This window comes from Lynx rufus, unplaced genomic scaffold, assembly GCF_022079265.1.
Source record: "Lynx rufus isolate CCGP_SWC_20201006 ecotype Redwood Valley unplaced genomic scaffold, mLynRuf1.p SCAF_7, whole genome shotgun sequence".
NCBI lineage: Eukaryota > Metazoa > Chordata > Mammalia > Carnivora > Felidae > Lynx > Lynx rufus.
Window position 1 is genome coordinate 128,015,830 of NW_025814889.1, and position 17,631 is coordinate 128,033,460.

The 17,631-nt window shown below is 48.5% G+C and overlaps 1 protein-coding gene across 2 annotated transcripts in view; it reads right to left on the bottom strand.

Moving 5' to 3' along the window:
- LARGE1 (LARGE xylosyl- and glucuronyltransferase 1) overlaps positions 1 to 17,631 on the bottom strand; it is a 398,411-nt gene that overhangs the window by 39,046 nt on the left and 341,734 nt on the right. The window contains exons 9-10 of one of the 2 annotated variants that reach the window (XM_047066746.1): positions 16,957 to 17,112; positions 2,947 to 3,110 (exon numbers count right to left, since the gene is read on the bottom strand). In XM_047066746.1, coding sequence (XP_046922702.1) covers positions 2,947 to 3,110; positions 16,957 to 17,112 — 320 coding nt within the window. The remainder of the gene's footprint in view (positions 1 to 2,946; positions 3,111 to 16,956; positions 17,113 to 17,631) is intronic. The other variant, XM_047066747.1, reaches the window with a different exon arrangement.

Below are 17,631 nucleotides of genomic sequence, written 5' to 3' on the forward strand. Positions count from 1 at the left end.
TGAGGAGACTGGAATGGCCATGTCACTCACTAAAGTGCTGCCTGGTGAGGGGAGATTGTGCATACCCCAACCGAAGGCTGGGTGAGGAGCTCAAGGGACAGAGAAGTTTAGGGGTGACTCTGGGGCTCAGGTCTTGGTCAGGCCCTTATGGAGCCTCACAGGGAGCTTGACAGGGTTGAGCAGGGGCAGGGGGCACTGGCCCTGGCATCCCTAACACCCTCTGTAATCCTACCTGGCCATGTTCATCTGATCTCCTCTTCCTCACCAACCCCCGAAACTCTAACCACACTTGAGCCTGCGTGTTCCCCATGGGCCTGGGGTCCTCTTTGTCCCATGAATACGCTTAGCTCCACCTCGGGAAGCCTCCTTCTTTCCCTGTGCGCTTTCTCCTGCCCACCTACTCAGCTTCCAGCTCAATGTAGGCAACACCTCCCTTCGGATGCACTCCCTGTCTCTTCTTTTCTCTGCTCCCAGGCTGGGATGGGGGCTCCTCTCACAGCATCTTCTCTATAGTGAGAATTCTAAGGATGAATTCTAAGCTGGGCTCCCCAACTCCTGCCCCCCTGACATATAGACCTGTATAACCTCCTCCCTTGAATGTGAGCCAAACCCAGAGAAAGGGATGGAATATTGTTCCCATGGATTACGTGATATAACAGACTGCAGAGTCTCCTGCTGGCTTGAAAGACGTAAGCTGCCAGGCTGTGAGAAAACCACAAGGCTAAGACCTAGGGGTGGCCTTTTATTGCTCAGAAGGACCTCAACCCAAAAGCCAGCAAGGAAATGGGGACCTCAGTCCTAGCACTGAGTTCTGCCAAAAGCCAAATGAGCTGGGAAGTGGACCCAGACTCCCATGAGATCACAGCCCCAGCCAACACCTGGATTGCAGTCCTGAGAGCCAAATAGGGGACCCTGCCAGCCCGTATCCAGACTCCTGATCTCCCAAACTGGAAGATACTAAGTATCTGTTTAAGCTGCTCCATCTGTGGTTGTTCGTTCTACAACAATAGATAACATACACACCGTCTGAGCCATGAATACGCTATACACTCCTTGAAGGCAAACATGGGGTCTTCTCATAAATATCCCCAGCTTCACAAAAGCCTGGTACAACACAGGAGTAGATGCCGACACAATATTTGCTGAGTGGTCACACGAGTTTTGGAGATTAGGAAACTGAGGCCATAGGAAGGGAAAATCTTGCTTGAGGTCACACGGTAGGTCAGGACAGAGCTGGTACAAGGACCTCTGTGCTCTCCTCTTGAGTCCCAGTTCATCTCTACCTGCCACCTGTTATGCTCAGCAAGTTCTGTGTATTTCTGCACAGGAGCCCTGAGCCTGTGCATCTCCAGGAAACACCCAACCAATGGAGCCACTTAATTCCACAAGCAAGCATTCACCAACACACAGTGGCACTCCCACAGTGAGGAGCCTGCTTCCATAAGCCACACTGAACTCGACTCATTCCAGATGTCTCTCGATGCCAGGTTCCGCTCACTCACTCCTTGGACTATGTGTGAACCTTCTCATGTCTGAGTGCTTACCCCTTCATTGGCTTGTACAGTCTTCAATCAGTCCCAACTAATAACAACTGACATTTATTGAACACCTAACAAGTGTGCCAAGTACTGTTTTAACTCCTTTAATCCTGAAAACAGGCATTAACTCCTTTAATACTGAAAACAACCTCATGGAATCTCATCCATAGGCTGGACAGGCATCTCCAAGGTGACTCAAAGACAGAGTGAGCCAATCAAATTCCCTTCCCAACTGTGGGAGGTAAGGGGGGACGATATGAAGGAGGCTGGGGCTAGGGAGCCACTGTGGGCCATGTGTAAATCAAAGAGAAAGCTGATCACTCGAGGTGGGAAGGAGACACATAGGACACCCAGGCAAAGAAAAGTATAGCCTTGAATGCGTGACCTCAGGACTCTGAAACCATATACCTCCTGGCAGCCAGAGAGAGAGATTTTCAAAAACCTAACCTGGATCATATAACTTGGTATAAATGTCTTCACTAAGTTCTCACCACCCTTAGGATAAAATCTGAATATTTTGTGAGTTTCTAATGCTCTATAATCTTACTCTCATGCCACTTTCCTGCTAGGCTTCAGCCACTGCTCTTCTATCACATTTTTGAATGTTGCAAGACCCTTCTCACCACAGGGCCTTTACACTCGCTATTTTATCCACCTGGAAACGTTTTTGTTTCAGCAACCCACATACCTGCCTCCTTTTCTCATCCTTTAGATCCCTGCAGAAATGTCCCGTCCTTATAAAGATTTCCCCTGACCACATTACCTAAAGAAGGTCCCTCTCTTATCATAGTTATTATCAATCTCTTTTCCTTCCAAGCACGTATCACAATTATAATCATTTTACTCAACTATTTGTTGCTATTTATACCACTATCCCCACATTCTCAACCCTGGCTGCACATCTCAAACTTAAAACAATGCAAGGTCTCTACCACACAAATATTCTTACTTAAATGGTGTGCAACAGAGCTTGAAGGTGAATTTAAGAGCTCCCCACATGATTCAATTTGTCCCCAGCCAAGGTTGAGAATCAGTGCATTAGAGTGTAAGCCACATAAGGGTGGAATCATGTCAGTACTTCCTGATAAGGGGTTGATGGATGTTTGCTGCATCAATCCACTAAGGAAAAGGAACAGCAATTGCTTTCCAGCAGCGACAGTGGTTCCAGAATATGTGTTTCCCTATAACACACCCCTTCTTCCTTGAGATAGTCTGAGTAGAGCACTGTTCTTCTTACTCTATCCTCAAAACCACCATCCTCACTGGAAGACAAGAGCCCTTGGGTTTCAGGGCTGGAGAGGGCTGTGACCTGAGCCTAAGCCTGTGAAGCCATCTCTCCCTTCTCCGTATGACTGGGTATAGAGCTGCAGGGAGGGCCCTGTGGGGAAGGCAGGGCCCATCTGCATACCTGTCCATGGAGAGCTGAGCGACCAGGGTGACATCCGTGTTGTCTGAAGCGGGCTCATACTCATAGTGTAAGAAGTACAGGTGGGTTCGGTGGACAGTGAATCGTTCTCGCCGGAACTCATAACACAGGTCATCCTCATCCAGCTCAGAGAGCTGCTTCTGGAGCTGAAAGATACAAGAAAGGGGTATGGGACCAGGAAGGGAAGCCCCAAGGAGCCAGGAGCCTGCCCTTGCCTGAGGTGGTTACTCATTAGACATTGTTGATGGGTCACACATAGAAAGACAGGATCACTGTTTTTAGTTTCCTTGGCAATTTAATTTTATAAAGGCCATGATGAAGAAATGAAGGCCATGAAGATCTCACGATCTGAGAAACAAGCCTCTCTCAGCTGAGAATGATGGTGGTTATCATCAACAAACATATAAGCAACCACAAACTTCTTATAAACGGAAAAATGTTTTGGTAGATGACCTAGTACAACAATTTCAGATAACAGGGCAGAATGTACTGAAATCCAAATGCAGCAGTGCCTTTGTGTGAGCTGATGCTTTTCTCCCGCCTAGAGCTCTATACCAGCTATTGTGAGAGAAAAGCAAAACCAACCCCAAACAAAATTTAAAAATCTGTTTCTTTCATTCTATCCAAGTTTAATCAGAGTCTTGGCATCCACTCTTCTTTCTTCTTTCTAACTCTCAGGAAGCCGTGCTCTCTTAATCTGCCTGTAGAAGTTCTTAGCTCTACTTGCCTTCCAAATCCAGTGTGTAAGAGCAGGCTGACCTGCCAATAGGGAACCAAAGACTTAGCATCTAACATTGATAGATGCAGACGCACAATATCCAGATTTGTCTGAGGATGCACAATTGCCTGACACACAACCATGTCATGCCAATCCCACCATGTCCCTCCCAGGCAAGCGTGACTGTGTCTACTTCACTGACAAAGATTTACAATGAAAAGTAAAAGAACTTCAGCAGGGATAGAAATTAGATCAGTGGACGTGTGGGGGCAGAGTAGATGGACTGGGCAGAAGCAGGAGAGAAGCTTTTTGGGGGATGGAAATGGAGGACACTTTGTCTGTGAGACCCTAGCTGGCCCTGCCAGGTAGAGCTGGGTCCACTTCTCTGTGCCCCAAGAGCACTTGATTCATAACTCTGCTAAAGCACTCATTAGTTTGAACCGAAATTAATCAAGGGTAACTTCCGTGGGACCATGGTGACACTTTACCATTGCCCTTAGCACTGTGCCCATTGCATGACAGGTGCTTAATATTCATGTGCTGCACACATGAGAAATGTTTGCTGCACATACACTGTAATCATTGTGCATTAAGGCTTGTCCTTCTAATTTTCCTTCCATATCCTCTAATGCTATACATAGAAGGTGATCCTTCTTAAGCCCTTTATTTGCTCCTATATTTGCAGTTCAAGGGTCTGTAATGGCTGAAAACGTTTTGGACAGCAAACAAGCATGCACCAGGCTCTCTGCAAGGTGGTGGGTGCATGTGATCCCTTGGAGCCCTCCAATGAGGCATGTACAGCCTCATCTGACAGATGAAAAGCAGTTTCGAGATCTTGAGGTCACTCAGGGAGGCCGAACCGGGGTCTGCCACCAAGCTGCCTCTCCGGGAAGGATGCTCACTCAGCCTTGGGTCAAGAAGCAGATGCAGCACAGTGGCCGAGGCTACTGATTCTATCCCACTCCCGCCTCTACAATCTTGGGTGAGCTGCTTAACCCTTCTGAGCTTCCACTTCCTCAACTGTAAAATGGGGTTGATAATAGTAACTACCCCAGGGGGCTGTAGGAGGACTCCAAGAGATCCTGCATATGCAGAGTGCAGTGTTTGGAGGGAAGTAAAGACACAGCCAACGCTGTCTATTACCAAGGTTGTTATCACAGTTAGGAAAGGGAGACACGTGGGTGGATTCTTTCCATCCTCAACCACCACCTGAAGGAGACAGTACAGGGAGGGCAGGGGAGGCAGGGGCTGGGTGAGCCTGGATAGCACTTCTGTCAAACACAGTCCCTACCTCCTCCTCCTTGAGGAACCCAAATATACGTAGAAACCACAGTGTCACCCCCCAAGAGGAAACTTAACCAATTCATATCCTCCTCCTCTCCCACCCACACTGCAAAAGAACACAAGCAATTATTCCCTTTCAGAGAATATACATCTGCAAAGTTCTTTGCAAAAGCAGGGTTGTTTGGGGCGGGGGTGGGGGTTGATTTGTGTGGTGTTTTTTAATGTGTTGACAGGAGTGCATGGCTTCCAGTTCAGTGAAGACAGGTGTGGGGTCGCATGTGAGGATAGGTGTGGACATGTGTGTAAGGGTGGCCACACACGTGTGCATGGAGAAAAGCGTCTTTGATGAGCTTTAAAAAGAGAAGGTTATTTTGATCATGTGAGAAAGGAAATTAATGGGCAGAACATAAGAAATGCATGGGTGTATAGGGGTTTCTCTTTACTTATGCAGGCACATACCCTTGAGTTAGGGGCAAAAACCATCCCAAGGTAAATGGCTCCTCCAGGCAGGGGCTGTAGCCCATTCATCTCTGAATTTCCTGTACCTAGAACATCTAGAGCATCCTGAATGTTCACATAGTCTCTACTAGATGTACTCATAGCCATGTACTCAGGTTAAAAAAGGGAACAGTGACCAGTGACGCTTCCAGAACTCTCAAAGCATGGTCTGACCAAGTTGGGAGGGTCTACCAATAGTCCTGAGGGATAAGTAGCCTCTGTGAACTTCATAGTAACAACAATGTGGTTCAGTGGCATCCATCCCTAGGTCACCTGTGGCTTAAGGGGTAGGGTCTAGGGAATACTGTTGCCTTCCTTGAGCTTTAATGTTCTATTCATTATCAACATGGTGGTCTGTACCTTTGCTCAGCTAACAGGAGTGAAACACCTGCTCTGGGCCAGGTGCGGTGCTAAATGTTTTCAGGTGGATTGTTTTATTAATTTAATCCTTCAGCACACATCCGTTTTACCAAGGAGGAAACTGAGGCTCAGAGGGTTTCAGTTATCTGCCAGTTACACAGCTAAGGAGCAGTCCAGACTGAGAATCCAGTCTTCAGACCTCACAACAGGGACATCTTCGCAGTGTGGTGACTCCTCTTCCAGGGGATAGATACAAGGATCAAGGGAGATGGTGGAAGACACAATCCTCCATGAAAAAGCAGGCCACAAAAATGCGTATGCAGTACGATCCCAATACAGCAAAAAGACAAACAAAAAGCCACACAGAAAACAGACCAAAGGGAACACACTACAATGTTAACTAAAGCTTTTCTCTCGACTGGTGGATTCACAGGTGAATTTTATTAGCTTCTTTATACTTTTCTGTATTTAACAAATTCCCTGCAATTTTCTCAAAGGAACTAATGCACGTAAAAGTGCTTTATAAACTGTAAAGTGCTACACAAAACCTAAGCAATGTTATTATGATTCCATTATGTACCTTTCCAAATTCTAATCTAGGAATTCTTAGTGCTGACTGCATGGTTGATGTTATCTCAAGGGGAAGACTGGAACAGCTTAAAAACTGCTTAAAACTACCTCTTTTTCACCCAGGGTAGGCATAATTTCTCCAGGGAGATGCTGGGCTGGAGGGAGGGCTTTCATTAACAGGGGCTGAATGCGCCGCACTCCGTACTCTGGCCACGGGGGAAGGAGCAGGGGGCTCCTGACAAGCAAGTCACAGAAACAAAAGACAGATTTCTCCTGAGATAAAATGCATTTGCTAAATTGCTTCTTTGGGCAGCCAGCTGAGGCACAGGGAGATTTGGACTCAAGGGAAAATGGCCCTTTAAGCACTTTGCATTTATTTCTTCCCATCCTTAAAGACAGAGGCCTGGATTGACCTCTGAGCTGTCAGAGATGACGGCTGGTCATTCCTGAGAATTCAGAGGGGTTGCAAGTGCGTCCGTGGCTCTGGCCTAATGGCCTTCTGTTCAAAGTCAGGCAAAACTAGAGAGAGAGAGGTTATGGGGATAACCAGAAACTGAGACCTAATCTCTCTGACATCCATTTTCTATGTGACCTTGACCAAGTCATTTCCCCGAGTCATAAGACCAAGAGTTTGGGCTTCATAAAAGAGCTCTCAAGGATCAAATGCTCACTAGGGTCAGCAAACGTGCTGGGAGCTTTGCAGACACTTTCTCTTTTAATACTCACACAGACTCCATGGGTTAGGGACAGCTATCTGCCTGTTTACAGATGAAAGCATTCATCATCTGAAGGGTATAGCCACTTGTTCAAGGTCACACAGTGAGTGGACGGAGCTGGGATATTACCTCCAGGTGTACTTCCTTTGAGTCCTTGTAAGTAATCAAGTCACTACAATATCTTGTTAATCAATCTCTGGGACTCTTTCTAGTTCTAATGCTAGATAGTTATGTGACTATAGGAGACTGAACACATGTATTCCCCACAGTGGCAGAGACCTTCTGCATTCATCAGTATTCATGTTCTCTTCTCTTCCTGGGTGCACAACCAGGCTGTGTTCCCAACCTTCCTGCAGGTAAGCTAACTGCATGGCAAAGTCTGGTCAGTGGAATGTGGGCAGGTTCTGGCTACTGTGGGCACCACTTTCGAGGCTAACTTATGCACCTCTGTCAGAGAGAGCAAGGGCATCCAGTAGAGTTCAAAGCTCCACGGAGGGAAGAGCCACAAGATGGAAGGAGTCTGGGTCCCTAAACCTGGAAAAAACACACCGGCCAATCAAAAACATCCATTTGGACTTTCGTGAGTAATAAACAGCTAGCATGCTGAACCCATTTTACAATTGCTTGTGTTACTTTAACTAACAAGCCTACTTGCCTCTTCTAGCCACTGAGTGATGAAGACAGAATCCAACAGACCAAGTAAGAAGTCTATTCCTTCTTAGGACACTTCTCTTTCGGATGCCTTGGCAGCACAGGTGGAAATACCTGGTGGGTAAAATAACACTCCAGAATGTTGCTTTACACTTTCAACTTACTTTCGATATTCTATGGCCTCGACACCCATGGCCTTATGTGTTCCTCTCAATCTCTGAATGAGACAGGCGGGGCTGCCCTATTGCCCTCAGGTGACTGATGAGGAAACCAGGGCCCCAGAGATTTGCTCCAAGAAGTTGGGCTCTAACGCACGTCTCCTGAAACCTACCTCAAGGCTCTTCCCTGTGGTTTTCCGTGAAGCAATTAGGCTTTATTAAACCACACAGGTAGAGAAAGATTACTAGCTCACACTGGCTGCCTGCAGTGTGTATTAATCAACGAAGTTCCAGGAACTCAAAACATCTACTAAGGAAAAAAACCCATGCGCCACTTTCCTGTTTTTGTGGGATGGGAAAGGCATGGGTTTAGGCCTATTCAGGGAGTCTTCCCAGAACTCAGGCTTTGAGGAAATAATGAGGAAAAGGCCTGGTCTCCTCCCACCCAGGTTATCAGCATTAATTCGTATGTGACACACACAATGAATAGGCGCTTATTATGCACCAAGCTGTGTGCTAGGAATGGGGAATGAACCCATTTCTACATCTAAACTGTTCATAGGGTCTGGGTGGGGAAATAAATGAGCAAGTTAGCAATTACAATGCTGTGTATCCAAAATACCAACAAAACCTAGTGTGTGTGTGGGGGGGGGGGTGTGTGGGCATGTGCTGTGTGCCACGCTGCCCAAAGTTCCTCAGCTCTCTTATATTTAGTTCTCACTGAGCCTATCAGGCAGCACTAGTTATGATGCCCATTTAACAGAAGGGAAAACTGAGGCACAAAGAGTTTAAGTAAATGGCCTGAAATCTCGTATTTAGTATTCCTAAGATTTTACATGCGGCAACCCTGCTCCAGAGCTGCCCTATTAGGTACGGCACCAGGAGCTGGCCAGTGGAGAAAAAGTCCAGGAGAAGAAGGCAGGGAGCTGCTGCAAAAGCACACGAGGGGAGGGGCACCTGAGCGGCTTACTGGGTTAAGCAGCCGACTTCGGCTCAGGTCATGATCTCATGGCTTGTGGGTTCGAGCCCCGTGTCGGGCTCTGTGCTGACGGCTCAGAGCCTGGAGCCTCTTTGGATTCTTAGTCTCCTGTGTCTCCCTCTCTCTCTGCCCCTCCCCTGCTTACATTCTGTCTCTTTCTCTCAAAAAGAAATACACATGGAAAAAAAAAAAAAGCACATGAAGGGAGAGCACCTGGCACATTGGGACAGATTCCAGCCAGAGCCTTGGGGTGGGAAGGAGGGATGCGTGCAAGTTGGAGCCGGATGGGAACAAAGCAGATAGGCCACCATGGCGTGCCTAGCACCCAGACACATCGCCTGAGCACCAGGACCCCATGGCTCCTCCTCTTCTCCCTGCCCCCGCCTCCCAGGCAAACACTGTGATCCTTCCGGGCTCTTCCAGAACGGAATATGCCCGTGGAGGGCCACCAGAGGCTGGCCTTGGGCAGCCTGTCTTAGGGCCCTGGTGCCATCCACCCAAGGGCTCTTCTGCCCACCGCGTGAGCAAAGAGCTGGTGACATGCGGCTCGCACGTGAGGGCAATAATGCATTCTGGTTTTTCCTCTGGGGTTTCTCTGGGATACAGCTGTTTCCAGAGCCATCTGTTCCCCGGCCCTGTCGCGCAGACGGATGCTGTAAAGTGTTTATAGAATCCACTTATATATGTCTTATTTTTAACTTCTAATTGAGCCACGGTGATGCTGTGGTCTTTTCTTTTTGGTGGGCTTGATATGAGGGAACGTGGCCCACACAGGCAGCCTGCCACCCTCGTAGGATGAGGGCGTTGAGTCTGGAAACTGTCCTTTCAGAGGTGAGGGGGCGCTCTCAGAGCAGCTGGAAGGGAAGGTATCAGGACAAGCTTTCTGGCCAGCGCGCTGAACCTGGCCTCCTGTGGATGTGCAGCACTCCACACACCTTAAACCCATCAACCCGCACAACAGCCTGAGCTGGGCTTATTTATTATGGACCATTCTACAGGTGAGACCACTGAGGCCGTGGGAGGTGAGAGTTATACCTAAAGCCCCATATCTAGTCCTCAGGCCAGTTGTTCTGATTTCGAGCACAGGGGTCCTTCCAGTACACCACAGGTGCTTCCAGAGAAGGACTTATAATAGCTCATGTGTTTGCCAAAATTTACTGAACACATACCAGGTGCCAGGCGGTCGTTTATGGGCATGAAGATACACTGATGAATGAAACAGACAAAAATCCTTGCAGTCACAGAGCTTCCTGTCTAGTGGGGAGAGACATAATCAACAAAATAAAAAAGTCAAGATTATAATATATCTAGTGGTGAGAAGTGCTGTGGGGAAAAATAAAGGCAGGAGCCCTGGGAGACAGGGATGCCGGGGTAGAGGGCAGGTACTACACTTGTAGATCAGGGAGTGTTTTAAATACTTGTAGAAGGGCCACTCGGCTGTGGGTCAAGCTGCATACAGGTTCCAGCGCTGCCATCAACCTGTTGCATGATTTGATTCCTCGGACCCGCTACCTCCTTCTCCAGAAATGGAGACAGTAACGACCTTGCAGGGTTCGCCTAAGAGTAAGAAGTGGTGATAAGTAAAAACCATGAGGACAGTCACCGAATAACCTGCAGTTCTCATTATGTTCATTTTCTATACGGAGCTCCATCCACATGGGAATCACGGCCCCAGTTCATCACTCCTGAGTAAGACAGACCTGGTTTCCAATCATGGCCCCACCACTTAGGAGCTGTTTGACTTTGAGCAAGTAACTCATCCCTTCTGAGCTTTGCTTTCCTTATCTGTGAAATGTGACTCATAAAGCCTACCTCCCTCGACTGCAGTGAAGATTAAAGCTGCATTTCCCTTTCTGCAGGAAACCCCCAATTGGCAGAGGCTGCTAGAAAAAGCAGATAAAAGTCTTGAAGCCACACAGAGAGCTGTCCCCATTTAGGAGACACTAGAGTGACTAATGCCTGGCACAGGGAGACTCAACAGGCTCCAGCATCTCTTATGTCATCACTTGGAGACCGGTGCTGGTTTCCTGAAGCGCTGTCCTGGCGAGGATGCTGGGGATGGGGCTGAGCCCAAGTACAAAGAGAGGGGTCATTGATTAGTGATGTCTGCTGTGGACATGTGCTAAGGAAGCTCCAAGTCTGCAATGTCCATTGACTTACAATTCCACATAAAGGTGAAAACTCATCAGTGTCCAGTTTTTTGTTGTTTTTTCTTTTTTTGGCACATTGTGGATGTTTGCTATGTTTCATAATTTAACTTCTCACACAGTAATGTGTGATTCTTTTACTAGGGTCTTTCTGACTTACATATAATTGTTTTTACTTTTTTTCCTTCAGCTGCCAGGGGAAGGATGAACGGGGAGGTGAGCCCAGAAAAGGTTGTTCTGAAGCTGATAAACTCAAAGTGACAGCTGTCAGAAAAGAATTTGCAGAATAAGCAGGAGAGTCTGAGGCCATTTCCTGCCAGGATAAACAGCATCCTCCTTCCTCTGGCCAATTCCTGCCTCCTCAGTCTAGTCAGTGCCGCCTTAGTCACTGAAAATTGTAAACTGAGGTTAGTATACTTTAGTTATTAAAGGAAGCACGTGTACTTTAGGAAGATTGCCATCCAAACTGATGAACACACCTGTATTCTAATGGTTCTGCATTTGAAAAGGTGAGCTTCCTTTATCTGGAAAATTCCCTTAGGTAGAACAAGGCAGTCTTGATGATAAAACATCACTTTACAAATGCAATGCTTAGGGAGAGTTGCCGGTTTCTGAATCACCAATGTATGGAAACACGCCACCCTATCTGGTAGGCTGTCAGGGACAACAGGGGTGTATCCCTATTTTCATTGCTCTAGAGGACAGGACTCAGAAGGGAAGGCTACACTCAACATAAGGAAGAACAGGTTAGCATCTGGAGCTTTCCAACAGTGGAGTAAGCTGTTGTAGGTGATGAGCTCCCTGTCTTTGGGAGGATTCCAACAGAGGCCAGATGCAAGCCTGTTAGAGTTGCTGTAGAAGGATTTTTGCATGGATTAGGGGTGGGGCGTATCTGTGATCATCCAACTGTGTTCTGAGGAGCCCCAGGGTTTCCTGGATACACTTGAGGGACGGGGTTGCTGAGGAAAAGGGACGGAAATGCTAAGGTAAAGAATTCTGGACTCCACTGGGCCTTCAGATAACAACCAATGCCCACTGAATGCTTACTGCATTACATAAATTATTGGTTCCAGGGAGAGATGTTATGGGACAGGAGAGACCGTGTGTCCCATCGGCTGTTCATCTAAACCACAGATGGAACCTGCTCTTCAAACCAAACCACCTTGTCCTCAAGCAAGAACCTCAAACACAGTCTAAAATGGGGGTCTGCTCCTTCCATCACATTGGGTTCTGAATGTATTTACTCTTTGGCAGCAAAGTCAGCCAAATGGGCTCTCCTTCTCACCCAGAATCTCCTACCTGGTGGGAAATCCATTTGGGATTGTTTGGCCCAGAGCAAAGGTGATAGTCCCCTGCTATGTTTTACAGCAAGGGCTCTAAGCAACGCTGTGTTCCTCTCTCTGCCAGGCCTGCCCGGGAAGAATGTTCATAAAATCTGAAAACCATTTGTGGAACAACAGATTTGGACTCAGTATCAGAGGGATTTGGAATCGCAATTGGTGAAAAAATGCACCTCAGTGAATGCTGTGTTCCTGGTGCTGAGTCCTGTTTTTGGTGATTTAACATAAATTATGCATAAAACACTGTGACAAAGGCATCACTGTCCCCACTTGTCTGATGGTGAACTGAGGTTCGGAGGCCTCGCATGAATTCTCTGAGTCATATGTCCGCTGAATGAGTGATCTGTGATGAGGGAGCCCACTGTCTTCTCATCACCGCCCCGGTGAAGAAATAATAGTGAATTCGTGTGGCTTTTTATGTTCTCACATTGCCTTCCTTTACATGTGCCCTGTTGTGTTCACCTCTGGTCTCCACTGCCTGTGCTGTTCCCTCCTTCCCACCAGGTCTACTCTCTGTACCCCCTCATTCCTCCTTTTTTGGCCTTCAACTCTTACCTCCTCCAGGAAGGTTTCCTTGATGCACCTGCTCTCCTGTAGTGTATGGAATGGCCTTCTCGTGTACTATCGAAGCACAACCTTGCTCTGTCACTTCTCACACTGAAGAACGACCCCTGCGTGTCCGCATCCCTCACTAGAACAGGCTGCGATTTGCAACACTCCCCCTGGATCACTAGTCCTGTGGCCGGTGACTGTTTGAACAACTATCTGCCCAGCAGATACTCTCTTTGGAGCCCTCTCCCCTCTGGGACCTGCAGTCCCATGAAGAGGTTCCCGACTTCATTTCTTCAAGACTGCACTTGTCAAAGCTCTACTAATGACCTCTTCCCACAGAGCTGGGAGTATCTGGCTTCGGCCCACGTCCAAGATCTTACCCTTTCCTTCTAGTTGTGTTTGCCGGTGACACTTGACATGCTAGAGGGCCAGGGCTGGAACTCCCTACAGGGACGCCTTTCCAGGGACACAATGTTACAGCCTCTCTCCTTGCCCCCGCCCCTGCCGCTGGGGGCGGGCTCAGCCAGAGGAACCTGGCAGCTGCAGGGCACAGGAACCTGTCCTATTGACTTAGAGTTCCCCGTTCTGAGCTGTTCCCTCTGTCCCTGCTGCTGCTGCCCTAGGTCAGAGCCCCACCTCCACTTTTGCCTGGGATGTGGCAATGGTCTAACTGGCCTCCCAGCCTCCAGCCTGTCCCTCTTATTGTATTCTCTATATGGAGCGATTTCTCTCAAATATAAATGTGACCTTGATTAAAGCCCTTTAGTGGGTCTTCGCTACTGACAGGTCAGTCAAAACTCCTAAGCGCAGCCAAGGTCCCTCTAATCGGTTTCATTCTTCATCACTGTCAACACGTCTGTGCTCCAGGATACCAGCTGCCAGCACGTTCTCTGTGAGTGCCCTGCTTTTTTATCCGCTCTGTCCTTTACCTGGGACTTCCTTCATCTCTCTTATTTGTTCAGGTATTCCATAAATATTTGTTAAGTGCTTATGAGGTCCTTGCTTCTCTGCTAGAGGAAGGAGTCCCAAGAGAGGAACAAGACAAAGTCTCTAAAGGTCTTATATTCTGGTCTTCTATTAGGGAAAAAAGAAGAAGAAGAAAAACGAAACAACTGTATGAACCAACTAATTGTGGACAGTAGCATGTGCTCAGATGAAAGGAAAATGGAGCACATCACAGACAGTGACTTGAAGCATTACTTGAGGTTAGGGGCAGGTCAAGGGGTTTCTGAGGACGCCACATCTGAGACACTTGGGCACCTGGGGGCAGGGTGTTCCAGGCAGAAGGAAGCGAGCACAAAGGCCCTGCCATGGGAAGGAGATTGGAGCAGAAGGAGCAGAATGAGGTGGGTGTGGCTAGTGCACAGTCAAGGGCAGAGTGTTTGGGACAACAGCTGCAGTGAGCAATCGAGAGGGCTGTTCTCTCCTTTGTGGCCCTCCCTCTACTCGGAGAGACCACCCCCTTGGCAGCACTAACACTTGTTGCACAGCAAGTGACTTAACGTACAGGGACTGGGCCAGCCTCTGAGTTCAACCCCGGTGTCCTGCATGGTCTGGCAGATGGCTGGCATTCACACCTGCTTGTCGAGCAAATAAATGCGGCTACAGATTCTGAGAAGGACCACTGACGACTTCCGCACCCTGATGACCCTCCGGGGGAAGCTGGTGGTAGGAGAACCAGGTGGGTCATTTATAAAGGGAGTCTCACCTCCTAAAACACAGAAGAGCGCACCTGGGGAACTCACTGATAGGGACAGCTAACCGATGGCTTCATCCTGCAAGGCTTTTTATTTGAGCCTCTTCTATGCAGGAAGAAACAAAGGCAAGAGAACAGTTTCCATTTAGTATTTGGGGACAAAAGTGCCGAATGGGCACTTAGATATTGACAATGATGGCAAATACTGATTAGAGAGTGGAAGGAAAAACCAGAACACGGTGTCTGTCGAAACCTCTAAGTGCTTCCCAGAATCCAAGCCAGAGTTCAAGTGCTTAATGGTCTTCTTTCCTCTACTGCCAGTGGTAGGGAAGGGCAGACACTGACAAAGGCATGGGGTGATGCAGAGGAGAGCCAGAGCTTGAGGGGAGTCCACTGTGACTCAGGGGTCAAATACTAGAGGGCAGGGGGGCCTTGGGACCAGTTGTCCTGATAAAGGTCCAGCCGAGCGCATCCTCCAGACCTTCCACACACACCCTCCCCTGCCACTGGGAGCCTAAAAGAATTCTCATGATATCCAAGATAAGAATATAAACGATAACAATAATAGTAACAAAATAAAATCCTGACTCTTTAGCCTGCCTACAGCATCCTTCCAATCTGCCTCCTGCCTTCTTGCTGCTCGGCTTCTCGTGTTCTCCTCCTCCCCCTCCAGCCCCTGGCCACTCTGGCCATCCTTCAGGTCCTCTTGTGGGCCTGGCCCTACCCCAGGGCTTTTGCACTGGCTATTTCCCCCACCTGGAGTGTACTTCCTTTGCCCTCCCACCCCTGCCCCCCCAGCTTTACTGAAGTATAATTGACAGACAGAAAATTATACATAATGATGACAATTTGGTGACTTTGGACATACACTACATTCATTCATGTATTTTCACTACAATCAAGGTAATAAACAAATCTATCACCCCCAAAACCTTCTTAGATTTTGAGTGCGTGTGTATGTGTATGTGTGTGTTAAGAACACGTAACATGAGGTCTACCCTCTTAAAACGTTTGAGTGCCCAATACTCTGTTAACTGTAAGCACTACATTGTACAGCAAGTCTCTGGGACTCATTCATGCCGTGCAACTAACTTTACACCCACTGAACAATGGCTCCCCACGGCCCCTCCCCCTGCCCCCTGGTAACCACCATTCTGTGGTCTACATCTCCAGCTTTTACTATTTTAGATGCATCTACATACATGAGGCATCATGCAGTATTTATCCTTCTGGGACTGACTTCCTTCACCTGGCATCATATCTGCCTGGTTCACCTACGTTGTCACGAATGCTAACATTTCCTCTTATTTTTGAAGGCTGGACGATACTCTATCATATATATACACTACATTCTATTCACTCGTCTGTCGACGGGCAGGTAGGTCATTTCCACCTCTGGCCGTCAAGAGTAATACCACAGCGACCATGGCAATGCAGACACTGCCTGGAGATCCTGATCCTGATTTCAATTCTTTTGGACACATCCCAGAGTGGGATTACGGGGTCATGGGACAGTTCTATTTGCAATTTCTTGAGGAACTGCCATACTGATTCCCACAGCGGCCACAGCATTGTACGTTCAACCAACCGTCCTGGTTCCTCCTCATCCCCAACAATTCTTGTTACCTTTTGCTCTTTGGGAAGGTCACATACTTGGTAACTGGAAGGGGTTAAAGCCAAACCCAGGTCGGCCTGACCCTACATGCCCTGCTTTTTCCATGACAGCTTGCTGCTTCCCCCCTTCCTGCTCCCCAGAACTTCAAGTCACTGTCAACTTCGCCCCTTGCTTGCTGTGCGCAACCTGCTTAACCTCTCTGTGCCTCAACTTCTCGACTCTGATGGGGGGCGGGGAGAGGGTTTCTACAAACATCAAAGGAGACAGAACATATAAACGATTATAAACAGTGAAGAGACAGGAAAGTAGAGGTGTTAGCCATGCCATGTACCTAACACTCTCTTCACCTCTGTTAACCCTAAAGGAGCCAGCTACTTGTGCAAATCTTTGATGCCCCCCGGGCACTGACCACTGAAGCCAGGGTCTCCCCTGTGGCTGCCAGGTCCACAAGGATGTCAGAGTTTCCTGGCTATGGAGAGACACGGCATCTGTTGTTTCACTGGTGCTCGGCTCGTCCTGATTCCTCTGCTTGGACACTCACTTCCGACCTCACCCCGTCTGGGCCGGCACGGCCCTTCTACACCCGCAGTGGGGAGCATGGCAGGGATGTGCTGACTCACCTGCCTCCCCCACCGCCTGGGGCAAGGGTGGTGGCTTGTGTATCTCGGGGGCCCTGCCCTGCACCCCCAGGCCCCACGAGCCACTTACGTTTTCACTGTTGACATCAGCTTCACTGGGGCAGCCGAACAGCTCTCGTCTCAGGAGGTTCCCGTCGTACTCCAGGAAGGTCAGGTAGAGGTTGCGGAAAAACTCCACGTGCTTGTTCTTCACCCGCAGCTTCTTGGGGGAGTTCCAGTGAATGACCTGCCCGGGCGACAAGGGGCCGTCAGGCCAGGAGGACTGTGCAAAGACTCGGCTGGGCACCGGGCTAAGCAGTGTTGGTGGCTTGTCCACTCACTCACTCACTCACTCACTCACCATTTATGGTACAGTGCTGAAGAGGAAGGGCGCAAAGGCCAGACTGCCTGGGTTCAAATCCTGGCTCTGGTCTAGGTAGCTCCTTCATCTTGGACAAGTGACTTACTCTCTCTGTGCCTCAATTTCCATATCTGTGAAATGGGGAGAGCAACAGCTGCCGCCCGTGCCAGCATTTTAGCTTCTGTCTCTCAGCTCCAAGCTTGCTTTGTGATGCTGAGGCAGGGACTTTGCAAACCCTATTTCTGCCTTGCCAGTCGCCTCCCATTAGATGCTGCCAGCAGGGGCCGTGACAGGGAGACTGACTGACAATCTGGGAGAAGGAAAAAGGAATGTGGCCCTCCTGTTGCTTCCTGTTTCTGCAAGCATCACCCTACCTCCTTTATTTTTATTTTCATTTTTTTCTTC